General features: G+C 34.7%; 1 protein-coding gene across 12 annotated transcripts in view; it reads right to left on the bottom strand.

Annotated features, from left to right (window-relative positions):
- Nucleotides 1-13317, bottom strand: part of LOC108968753 (voltage-dependent L-type calcium channel subunit beta-2) — a 393950-nt gene that overhangs the window by 202223 nt on the left and 178410 nt on the right. For 10 of the 12 annotated variants that reach the window (XM_018932974.1, XM_018932979.1, XM_018932972.1 and 7 more), the window contains one exon: nt 4051-4218. The exons of 1 other annotated variant lie outside the window; for it this stretch is intronic. In XM_018932974.1, the coding sequence (XP_018788519.1) occupies nt 4051-4218 (168 nt within the window). The remainder of the gene's footprint in view (nt 1-4050; nt 4219-13317) is intronic. One more of the 12 variants, XM_018932981.1, reaches the window with a different exon arrangement.

Genomic DNA, 13317 nt, shown 5'->3' with positions numbered 1-13317 from the left:
CCATTTAATGATGAATTCCATTAAATCTGTTGAAATGTGTAACTAAGTCATATTTGTATTATGACTTAAATATATATTTATTTAATATAATTATAATTAATATATGTTTTTAAGTTACACATATATTTATATGCATATGTATTTACATATATACTTTGGGCATTTGAAGTTTCGATAAAATCGTAAAAATCATATGCATATAAATATGTGTACATGTAAAAAGAGTTTAAAAACCATATATATGCTTGCATATTCACATATGAAATTACATACATATGTCATTTTTTGTTGATGTAAACAAATTTGAAAGAATAATTCGAATTATGTGTGTAAAATTGTCTCGACATAACTTTATGTAAATATATACACACATTGTTTCATACAAAAACTCCGTTGTCACGGACAATCAAACTTTGTCAAAAAGTCAATGGTAGAAAATCGGAGCTGTACCGATACCGCTTCCCTTGCCGCTTTACAGCTTTGCCTACAAACTAGCGTAAATACATATGTATGTTTGTGCTTGCATATATATCAACGCAGCTGTGTAAAAATATTTCAGAATTACAAAGTATTTTGTACATTCCTTGACAAATACAGTCAATACTGGTTATGTGCCACATTCCAAGATACATATATTTGTAATTAGTTAGAAATAAAAATATAATATGGTTCATAAGCGACAGCGGATACTTAAACGACTTTTATCCAACTTTATAGTCAAACATTGAAAACGTAAAATAACTATTCTTCTGTAGATTCTTTTTGAATAACACGCTGTAATAAATATAGTGAATTTTGTAATAAATGRACAATCTTATGATAACTTAGAATACGATTACGCCATACAAGTGTAATGTGCTAAAAAGTCTTGTTTACTTTGCAGCCTACCTTGTATATATAATAAGTTCCGTTATTATAACAAATTATATTAATGGGTTAATTGTATAATGGGTTACAAAAAAAAGAAGAAAAAAAAAACAACAACACAGAGCTAATGCAGGAGAACACAAATTTTCGAAGAATAGAACTACAAAAAAATACACAGTGCAATGGATCATAAATGGCTCAGTAATCAGTTGATAAATAATATACCACGGGTATCCCAAAAGACTGATGCCATAACCTTGCCAGTCGACTTTTTCGGCTTTTTACTCTTGAGGACTGGTTCATAAATGCAGTCATAGGTTGTTTGTCGATTAGACTTCATTGTAAAATGATAGAGCCATGATTCTAGTGTCACACAACGACACAAAAGTTCGGTTTATTTTCAATTAGAGATCACTCAAACACTCCTATGATGCGGGTGCCACTTTGCTCAGTGTTCGCTTCGTTAGGGTGTCTACTGCCTTCATTGCCCTCGGTGCCCATTTTGCCTCTTTACAACCTAGCAAATTTCTTTTCAATGGTTGATTTCCCTGATGCAGAGTACAAAAAGTAATGCTCTATTAAAACACGTACTTTAAAGGTAGGAACTGACTAGAAATCATATAGATAGTGATAGTAGTACCATCTAGGTATCCACAGTAAAGCGTGGACGAATCCTCTAAAAATAAAAATAGAGTGTGACTTTGAATCATAATAGTTACGAAATTGAAATGTCAGTTTATTCAAAATTACAAACAAGAATTTTTTAGACTTGTTACATGCTAGCTATCTTGTGATAAATTTGAGATAATAGTTTGTAACTAAAAACTAGAAACTGTATTGTTAATAGTAACTTGTCATAAATTGAGAACTTACTTCTAATCTTTTAAATTGTAACTAGAGACTGCTTACTGAATTGGGCTATTAATCTCATATCCCTACAACAATTTAATACAATAAATTTAGTATCTTCGGTTAAGTTTATGTCTGATATGTATGCACATATATATATCTGTATAGTTTTCTATTAGGGGAAGTAAAATTGGTTTGCAAAATTTTTTAAAATGAAGTTTAGCCAAAACTATTTGCGAACCAGCAAAATTACATTTTCCTTACCTTCCAATAATGTTCAATTATGTACAGGTTGTGTTATTTCGGAGGGTGTTTCTTTTTCCGAAAGAATTTTATTTCGTAGTATACAACTTTTTTTCTTAGTTTTTTTTATGAATGTTGTTTTCGATGATTTTGTGGTTAAAAAAATACGTTTTTTTTTTTACATGAATCGGTGATAGCTATCGTTAGAGAACTGTAATCGTGCATTCTTATGTGCCACGATTTCAAGAGGAATTATCGTCAATAAACAAACTTCAATTGTAGTGTGCAACTAACGAATGCTTTTTCGTTCTATTAATGCTAATGAGAAACTTTCCTAAATACCTTGTTTAGCACATTCTGTTAGGGATCATTAGGTAGAATAAACCTACTCTCTAAAAAAATAAACAAAGGCTATTTCCTATAAATAATCGCAACACAAAAATTCAAGAAGTAAAGTTATTTGAAAGTATATGTTATACTCAATATTTAATAAGAATATTTGGTTAGTTGATGGTAGTTCTACAGCATAGTAGAGAAATATAATATATTTATCGTTCTTGAATTATATACATATATCTATACAACATTTTGTAAAGCATTACTAAAATCAATGTATGGTCAGCAATAGCACATTCTGAAAAAAGCTCCCGGAAATTGTATTTAAATGATATTAAAAAAAAAGTATTTTGATAAGTGGTTAAGACTGTCCTTAATTACTGTGCCCAATATGTACGCGATGTGTCAACCCAAAATCAAACATCAAATTCAAATATCGACGCATAAATGCAGTTTCTTTTCGTGCTGTCGAGAGCAGCAGACGAAGAGGTGGTGTGTGTCGATTCTCCTTTCAAGGAGCTTTTCCAAGATCAAGCCCATGGTGAATGTCTGGACCGTTGCTGATTTGCCAAGTCTATCGCCACACTGATAAGGTTCAATCAGTTTGTTTACGATGGGTTTTAGTCTGTCACACAATACGCTCGAGGCTTATCCCACGGTAGTTGGCGCAGATTGTTGGGTCTTCCTTTTTATGGATTGGGCATAGCACACTTAAATTCCAATCATTCTTCATGTTTTGGTCCGACCATATTTTGAAAGGAAGCTGATGCATGCTTCTTATCAGTTCTTCACCGCCGTGTTTGAATAGCTCGGCCGGAAATCCATCGACCCCCTCTTTGTTATTTTTCAGGCGGGTAATTGCTATTCGAACTTCTTAATGGTCGGACAATGGAACGTCTGCTCCATCGTTACCGATTGGAGAGACGGGTTCGCAGACTTGAGAAGTGTTCCCTCCATAATTTAAGTATTCTCTGGGCATCGAACCTTTCTGAGTTCTAAAAGAGTATGCTCCGGTCTTGAAACCTTCTGTAAGCCGTCGCATTTTTTTCGTAGAATTTTCGAGCATTACCCCTGTCGGATGAAATAGATCATCCCGCACGTGTTGTGGTCAATCGTAACGCTGCGAGGTAGACAGTCTGTTTTCTCTCCGCTACGAAACGGCACTCCTCGTCATACCAACTGTCCTTTAGTATTTTCCGGAAACCAATGGTTTCGGTTGTTATTTCTTTTCGTTGGTATGATTTTTTACGTGTCGGGTCCCAAATCCAGCGCACAACCCTGCGGATCACGGCCTCAAACGGATGTTCTTGAGTCGTGAGTTATTTGTTTGAAAATATTAAAACAAAAATAGTGAAGGATATGGTGTTTGAAAATCGTCAGGCAAGTGTTATCGAGATAGCAACACAGATCGATATCGTTCTTGCTCCACTCGTTCTGATACATCTAAACTTCTTTTCAAAAATAATACGGTTGTGACCGAATTTAAAGCCAAATACGCAATGAATACCATAGATCAACCACCGTATTCAGCAGATTTGGCTCCAAAAAGTGTTTCGAAGACTGTCAAAATCGTTGAGGGCAAATAGAACATCAATAGCATCTGGAAATCAGTTTTAATCTACTCTGTTTAAACTTTAAATAGTGTACGTAACATTGTATGCCGTTTTTAAACAACCCATTTTTAATATGTATAAGGACCAGATAACATAAATAAAATGTTTTCATCTACGCTTTTAAGAATTTTAAAATACTTACTTCTAGGTATTCAGCAATATGCTCACATGCATCCTCCAGTTGATTTTCATCAAGTATCACATCAAACATCTCTGAGGGACACTGCGCTAGTTTTTCAGCAGCAACCATTTGAACTGAAAGATTTTTAGCTTGAGATTTTCCCCTTGATTTAATCAACCTTTGTAAAACCTAAAATAAAATTTGGTATCTACAGTCTGGTTTTCTATAGTTGTATACGGGATTGTATCGAACGCACATTAATATTAAGCACATCTTATCATCTCTTAAAAATAATGTGATATAATATCTTAATATGTATACATAATTTCTTAGCCTATTTTTGAAAAGTTTGAAACATATCCAACTTTCCTAAGGTTATTCTGCATTTGTCAGCTCCTACTCAGGGTTGCAAATTTTTTGATTCAAACACTTTGGATTAAAATTTAAATTTTTTGTTCATGATGTTGGGAGCAAAAATTAAAAATTAAATTGTCGATGCAATTTGTTCATACTAAGTGAACCCATCCCTAAAATGTCCTCCTAACTCGACTAAATACGAATTTGAGGACAATGAATAAAATCACCCAACAGCACCAACATAACAACGAAGAACCCAACCAACAGAAGGACACAATAAAACGAATCAGCACAGCGGACGGACATACAGGTGCCAAACCCAGTAGCAGCAATATCAGCAGCAACAACAACTGCAGCAGAATCATTATATCAACGCGGGAATAAGTGACCACATCAGGTTTTATTTAAAATTTATATTCACAAATAACCTTTGATTATATAAACATAATACTAACCCACCCATACTATACACATATTGTACCCTGAAATACATATGTAAATTGCATTTTTATCCAAATGCAATAATTTTATTTTATTTGGCACACCGGAAAACATAACGTCGACAACCACGGCATTTTGGTCCTTCGAGCCGGATCGAGTGTCTCCTGAAATAAAACCCACCCAATTAACTATCACATCAGGATTTTGGATCAACAGGTTTATATACATATATGTATATATTAATATTCTATTCAGTCAATCTTTTGTTTAACCGGTATTAAGCACAAAATATTTGCAAAATGTGTTATTGCCGTATTACGCTTTGCACTTCACTCTTTCATATACATACATACGAACATATTTTTTGAGAGCCAAGTATCGTTGCTTTGGCACCCACTTGTACACGTATGTACATATGGCTATCTTCGTAAATGCATCATGACTTGCAGCATAAGCAACAGTCGCAACACTGCAAGTTTGACGTTTGATACTTCTTATACAATTTTTGACAATTTGCTGATACATTTGTTTGCATTTTTGAACGCGTATAATACTAAAATGGAAATTTTGCTGAATTTAACACTAGACGAAATTTGTGAGCAAAGAAATGATAAATTTTCTTTAAATCTAAGAAATAGAAGGGTATCGAAGTCTAAAAGCAAAAATTGTTGGTACAAATGTTTGTCTTTAAAAAGAAAAATACCTAAAAAGAAATTATTTATTAAAACAATAAAGTCGTTTCCCGAGGACATTTTCTCTTCCCATTTCCGAATGAATTGGGCCACTTTTAAGGAAAGGTTTTATAAGTTTTATGAAAATTAATAATTTATAGTTTCACCTTAATTAGGCTTTGGAAAATGCTTTGACTCCACACTGGGTAACTGCAAAGCTTGGCCGTGATGGTCATTCGTTAGAGAATTGTCGGTACATGACATTATGGAAGCTATGTAATAACAGGATGACGTTCCGACAGCTTTTGGATCGCTTCAACATTGCACACCGTGCGCCTAACAAAACAATCCAAGCTATTTGTCCAGTTTTATATGTGGAATTACGTTTTTAACTTCGGTCACAACTTTCTTCCACAATACATTTTTTTCCTTCTACCCGATTTAAACTCGTCCACCATATTCAACCGTACTCTCAGCAATAACTGTGTCTCCGCATTACTGAGATTTTCACTAAAAATTTAAAAATTATAATTTATACAATTATTATTAACATAATTTAACTAAATTTCAATACAAAAATTAAAATAAAACAGTTTTGCACTTACTTTTCGTCAGACATCGTAGTTAAATGTAGTACACAATTTTTTGATAGAAATTATGAGTGACAGCTGATAGAAGTGTTTTTTTTTTTGAACGCTTGATTATTGCAGTGCTGCAATATTGGCATTTCTGAACGTTCTGTTTGTTATGCAATCGTCATGATGCGCGTCATGATGTATTTACGAACATAGCCTATGTTTTATTGCATTACCGCTCAACTAACAACAAACTAACGTTGACTGCTAGTGCAGTGTGAGCAAGCAAAAAACAGACCCTGTAGGAAAAATTTCAAAAGACCCATGGAAATTTTTCATTCGGTATTACAGTATTTAAGTCCTTATTACCTAAATTTCGTGTAGCGTCAATGAGTTGGTCTTGTGCTTTAATCGTATAAATAACAGTCCCTTTATCTTGAAAGCTCTTCAGAACTTTTCATTAAATTCTAAAAGCTTTCTCAGTCGAGAATTCTTCAATGGTATCTGTTGACACTTTTCCAAGAAAAACTTCAAGATGCTTCGACGTCAGCTTTCCAACTCTTAAACCATTAAGCACATCTATAAATGTCGTATCTTCTTGTTAACACATGTTTTGTTGGAGTTCAACAAGGTGGAATTGTCGCCACAGATGTGTAGCGGGTTTCATATGTTCTGGCTGTTGAAATACTTGATGTCCTCGGACAGGTGGTAACTACAGTAAATCACGAAGGAGTAAGACATTTATACCTTAGTTGGCGCAAACGAGAGTCGATCATGCAAAGAATTTCATAAGGCACCATAGAAATTTCGTCTATGAACMGAAACTCAACGTTTTGCCATAAATGGTGCATCCCTTTTAAATAATTTCCCGTAAGAAGTGGCATTTTAATGATGACGCCATCTCTTTGTACTGGTAGTTTCAACAGACTGTGTAGTATATAACCTCCGACCAACCGTGCTGCAACTCCAGTAAGAGCACCAACTTTCACGACCAAATTACTGGTTACTTCTCGATAAATCTTTGGGTCTCATAAATATCGAGAGTACTGGGATCAACATCAGCCCTACCATCGGCTATTAACAAAGCCTTTCGTKGGTCTAGCCAGTTGAGATCATTTGAGCTAAATATCTGAATTGAGCAAATAGTTAATTCAGAGCTGATCTCCAATAAGCTGCCGAACCTCTTAAATGTTTTACATAAATATGGACATCTTCTACTGCTCCTTCTTGATTAACAATTTTTTTGCCGCAAGCAGATATAGTGCTTTTGATTCTATAATATTCAARGAAGGATAAGGCATAAAATARATAGTCGTTACGTTGAAATCTTGTGTGACTTCATAAAATTCTAAACTGAAAGTAGTCTAACGCTGTAGTATTACAACCTTTGTTCTTTGAACCCGTTTTTTCCGTAAGGAAACAAAAAGTACCAGGCAAATTCTTCTGCTTTCAGTTCATGTCCGATATTAACGATATCTTTCGTTTTTCGGGTAATTTCGTTAAGGTTTCGTGAAACCTGTAGTTGATCTTCCACATTGGGTTGCATTACATCAATCGACGCCACCAAAGATGTCTGCAGTGGAATTAAATGATTAGGTAGTTCTTGTTGAGAATTAATCACTTCAGACGCTTCCATTACAATCTCAATACTCTGCTGTATTTCTATCTCATCAGGATCATCTGTTTCATATACAACATCAACGTAATCAAGAGTATACTGCACATTTTTGCTGCCTGTTGTACGTTTACAAATCCTCACAAACGTCTAAATTGTCGCATTCCATTGTTATCCTATGCTCTAGATCTCTTTTGACCACAAGAATGTGAGTTATTGAAGTAATATTTGCTCTCATAATACCTGTTATTATTATGTTGTCGCTATGTTCCATGAAAAGATCTTCCAACCCTTGACGAAGGGTACGTCCGAAGTTTGTTTCATTATTCTTCTCAAGCTTCCATATATGGCTTGGCAAAAGTGATCTGAAACCGTTTGCCTAATGCGACTAAAACATCTTTTATTGCATGGAAATTTCGCACCAGTAGGTATCCATCGTCTTCAATATGATAGGCCATTAAATTTCGCTCCGTTTGAAATCTTATATTGCTGTCGATTTGGTCACCCGATATCATATTCTGGTTGAGGGTGTTTGTAAGTCACTGTTGTGGTGCAAGAATACTGGCTCTTAGGATGTTAGACAATGTCCACCTGCAAATCCTGATGTGATTATGAGCTCCTTTCCTTGGTGCCATGACGCACGTACAATTCTCGAAAAATCACATATTCTTGTGTAAGCACTAGTGTCATTGTTAAGTTGTGGAATATTTTTCATTGAATTCAAATGGGTTTTGCAACGATTGCAAACAACCAAACATTTTTTTTTTGCTTAATTCATTAGGCAAATATGTGTTTGCTATAGCATCTACCATCCACTTAAAAATTTGATGTTTATAGCATCGTTTAGTACAAACTTCACAAATCGCATCGCAAAACGAGTTAATTGCCTGCCTAAAGCTCGTTATACTGGCTTTACGTATCCTTCGGACCTCTTCGTTTTGTTTCTGCATTTGCATCAAACGAGCCTCTCTGACTTGTTTTGATTCTGAGGCTCGTTTTTCTACTGCATTCTGACACATTTGCTGCAAATTAGCCTCTCTGGCTTTTTCTGGTTCTGAAGCTCGGCTTTCCGCTGCATGCTGACGCATTTGCTGCAAACCAGCCTCTCTRGCTTGCTCTGGTTCTGAGGCTCGGCTTTCCGCTGCATGCTAACGCATTTGCTGCAAACGAGCCTCTCTGACTTGCTCTGGTTCTGAGGCTCGGCTTTCCGTTGCATGCTGACGCATTTGCTACAAACGATCCTTTCTGACTTCCTCTGGTTCTGAGGCTCGGCTTTCTGCTGCATGCTGGCGCACTTGCTTCAAGCGAGTTTCTCTGCCTTCCTTTCTCATGTTCGACCTTCTCCTGCATGCTGACAACTTGCTGAAAAAGGAGCCTCTAATAATTCGCCGAAGTGTTCTGACGATCTTTCCATTCTTTCATTGTGATTTGTTGTTTTTTGTATAAACAATTGGTTAAATAAAATTAATTTATTAGTTTATAATGAAAAGATTTTAATCAAATATACTACACGACACACAGACATTTTGAAAATCGATGTAAATATATTTCCCTTATAATTTTAAATTGTCACAACCGTACACCTCGTCTGTTTGATTATGCATGTACCTAATATATTCCTGATATTTATGATATCCCGCGGGAACAAAAAAGTAACGGTACAAACTTGGCTTAATCCATTTCTATTGTTCTTGACTGGCACTTATAATTCAAGTAGTTGACCCGGAAAGTAGTAGTTTTTTCAGGTAGAGGGGTTCAAATAAGGGGTTGGTAGAATATTTCGTTTTTGTTTTTTTGAATTTTTATGAATTCTTATTTTATATTGAAATAATCTATTTTTTCTTCTATGAGATTTACCAATATTGTGAAATATAAACGAATATAACTTGAATCGTATTCTCCCCATTAGGTTCGGTGAGAATTTTTAAAAAGCTGACATCGACGTGACCGCCAAAATTAAAAAAAAGGAGTTTTCTATTGCAATTGCTTCTCGGAAATATTTTGAAACTAGTATCAGAATTTTTTTACTACAAAAATTTTATTATAAGTATTAATTTTTTATTACCTAAAATTTACATGTTTTGCATTATTTGATATTATTTCTTCTGGTGCGCGGTTATATATACATACTATATATCTATATAAACTATACTTTCTACTATTCTATATCCTTATATACATATATGGCTTCCTACAGTGTCGCTGAAATATTCTAGTTTTCAGTACCACTTAAAAAAGTTACAAACATACATATACATACATACAAGTGAAGCTAATAAAAACGTATTAAAAAGAGTTGAACTCAACGCGATATACGACAAAACAAACAAGTACAATGCGTTTCGTAGAACCTCACAAAAACCCGGTGAAACTATTGACTTTGCAAAAATCAAGGAAAAATTTAAAAAGGGTAATCTTTATATTTCAAATGTTTAGGATCCATTAATCAAGCTATTGAAGATCTCCAGACCCCAACCCCAATAGTAAAGGTACGACTTTCAGAGGAATATACATCGCGGGACATAGGGACCCTCAAACATAGGACCCGGAAATTTCGTAACCTGGCTTTCATTCAGAGACATGGTCACGGCTATATATATGTAAACAATCACAAAATCAGCAACGTGGAACGACTGTTCTATTTGATTCAAAAAAATCGAGAGAAGCAAAAGCAATTGTAAAAAACGCATTCTTAACAAATGATGGTTTCCTGATGGCATGGAAGGACCTGGTATCCCAATACAAGAACAAAAAAGTTCAGGCCAACGCGCAATTGAAAATTTTATACAACCTACACCAAGAAACCCAAGAAAACGCGATTAAACACTCAGAGGACCGTCAACAATTGTCTCACAAATCTGCACAACGTTAACATAGACACTAGGCGCTGGAACACCATTTTAATCTTCTTATGCGGATTGAAACTACCCAAAAACCTACTTCATCAATTCGAGGACACCCTAGAAAATAACTCGGAAATACCATCCTGGAAAACTTTCGACGCGTTTCTCACTCATAGATATAAATCTTTGGAAGCAGTAGGAAATCTAACTGACACCGTTCCTATGACCCAATCCGACAGTGGATCCTATAGAAAAGTAAAAAATAGAAAATTAAACACATTTCACGCTAATGTTTCCGGAACTTCGACCCTAACTTTTTCACACGGTAGTGAACACCCAGTTAGAGGCAACAACTTCTCAAAAACAACCTCAAGACATTGAAAGTTGTAAGTTTTGTAGAACTCAACATTCCATTCGAGAATACCCAAAGTTCTTATAAATGAATGTTGAGACTTTTAAAAATTTTCTGCACATTCAAACTTTCAAGAGATTTGTGTGTTTACATTTAATAATATAATCAAAAACTCTTCTGTTTCATATTTGACAATTCAAAAGTCTGAATATAAAATAAATTTTCAAAGAAAATTTTCCGTTTGATTTTTCTAATCCGCTTGAAATTCTTAACGGTGATTATTTTATATTGAACTGAAGCGAAGCGAAGTGGATTAGGTATTTGCAATTTTTTGAAGAAGTGGGATTAATTCCAACAAGGGATTCCACTCCTCCATTATGTGAGAAATGCAGACAGAATATGCGACCAGAGGAAAATAAAAAATCAAAATTAGGATGGATTTGGAAGTGCGATTCAATTACTGAGGTTATATGCTCAAACGCAGAGATTTGTCTCGGGGGAGAGGGCAACACAGTTCAAATCGATGAAACTTTTTTAACAAAACGAAAATATAACAGAGGACGCGTTACTGGACAAATGACAATGACTGTATTGGGACTTTTGTGTAAAGAAGACAAAATCTGTCGTTTTTTCTGCGTAAACGGAAAAAGCAAGGCAGATTTGTGGCCTTTCATTAAAAGGCATGTACATCCCTGTACATCCCGAATTTGTACTGATGGCGAAAAACAATACCATGGCCTAAGTAAACTCTTCGGTGACGGTACTGTATGTGAAACGCGGACAATACAATCAATGACCTCGAATGTCAAAATCGTTGGTTCAAAAGTGCGATCAAAAGATATCGAATGAATTAGAAGTGCCGACAAAAGAGTCCGAGGATTTAACGGATATTGTTCCTCAAAAGAAACGATTGCGTTACGAAACCATATAAGATTTGGTGGATAATATATCTACTGATGATGAAAATGACGCGGAAGACATCAACGATCCTGAATTTCATTTTAAGGGTTTTGTAAATTAAAATTTTCTTAGGATTTACAATATATATGCATATGTGTAAAAACATTATAATAAATAGAAAAAATTTATAGAATGCAAAGTTTTTAAGTATTTCTGTCTTTTTGATTAATATAGGTGTTCGATCGATGAGGGTTATTTTTTTTGAAAAGCGGCCGAAGGCCACCAGAACAGAAAGTACTTCGACCCAAAAACAACTAATGAACACGCCGGTGTTGGAACGACCAGGGTTATATTTTTTTAAGCGCGGCCGAAGGCCGCCAGTGCTGAAAGTAGTTCGACACAAAAAAAATATGAACAAAACAAAATATGAGGCAACACTGGTATTTGTCATGACATGTAAATACAAATAAAAAAATAAAAAATTGCATATAAAATTCAGAAACTTTTAATACAAATAACTCGTAAACGGTAAGTCTGAGAAGGGTATGTGTGTATACATTTTTTAGTCCAGAGATTATCCTCTTTCAGATTATACCCTTAAATCGCGGCGCCAAAAGAATCATAATCGTGCCAAGAAAATAAATTCAAAAGTTGGTAACAACTTGAAGTGAAGTGCAAACGAATTTTTAATAGCAATTTTTAACAAATATACGGTGAGTACGGAAAAGGTGGTACATACAACAATACATGGTTCTTCGAGCCTAAAAGATAAGCACTATCGGAAAATAACATTGCAAAAAAAGGGTGGACCGTCCCAGGATTTCGGTAATAAAATGGGTATGGTCGAATAGAGGAGATTCACCAGATTATGAATATATAGCTGCAGGAAGCTTATAGTTCTCGAGATATTCCCAATTAAAGTTGAAAATTTCACTATTTTAATTACGTATTTTCTCGATATAAAATTAATTTTTCACTTATATTTTTCACTTTTATATCCACTAACACATCACTAATTCATTTGTACACATTTATTTTATATAATATGAAAAAAATTTGATACACCCCGGTGAAGTGCTTATTACAAAAAAGAAGAAATTAGAGAATATATCTCACCTCATAAAAAAAAGTTAAAAACAAGAACCAAAAAGAAACCAAACGGGCGTGAGCTAAATTAAACACATAAAACTAAATAAAAAACAAGTAAGGAAGGGCTAAGTTCGGGTGTCACCGAACATTTATACTCTCGCATGATAAAGTGATAATCGAGATTTCAGACGTGGTTTTGAACCGATTTCACCCATATTTGGTACATGTCATCACGGTGTTAAGAAAATATTATATACTGAATTTCATTGAAATCGGTTGAGTACTTCCTGAGATATGGTTTTTGGTCCATAAGTGGGCGACGCCACGCCCATTTCCAATTTGAAAAAAAAAATTTAGTGTTTCTGACGTTTTTTGTTAGTCGGTTAACGCACTTTTAGTGATTTTCAACATAACCTTTGTATGGGAGGTGGGCGTGGTTATTATC

Source organism: Bactrocera latifrons, unplaced genomic scaffold (assembly GCF_001853355.1).
Source record: "Bactrocera latifrons isolate USDA-ARS-PBARC rearing strain unplaced genomic scaffold, ASM185335v1 scaffold_229, whole genome shotgun sequence".
NCBI classification, from domain to species: Eukaryota; Metazoa; Arthropoda; class Insecta; order Diptera; family Tephritidae; genus Bactrocera; species Bactrocera latifrons.
The sequence above is the reverse complement of the archived record's forward strand: the minus strand, read 5'-3'. Positions and strand labels throughout refer to the sequence as shown.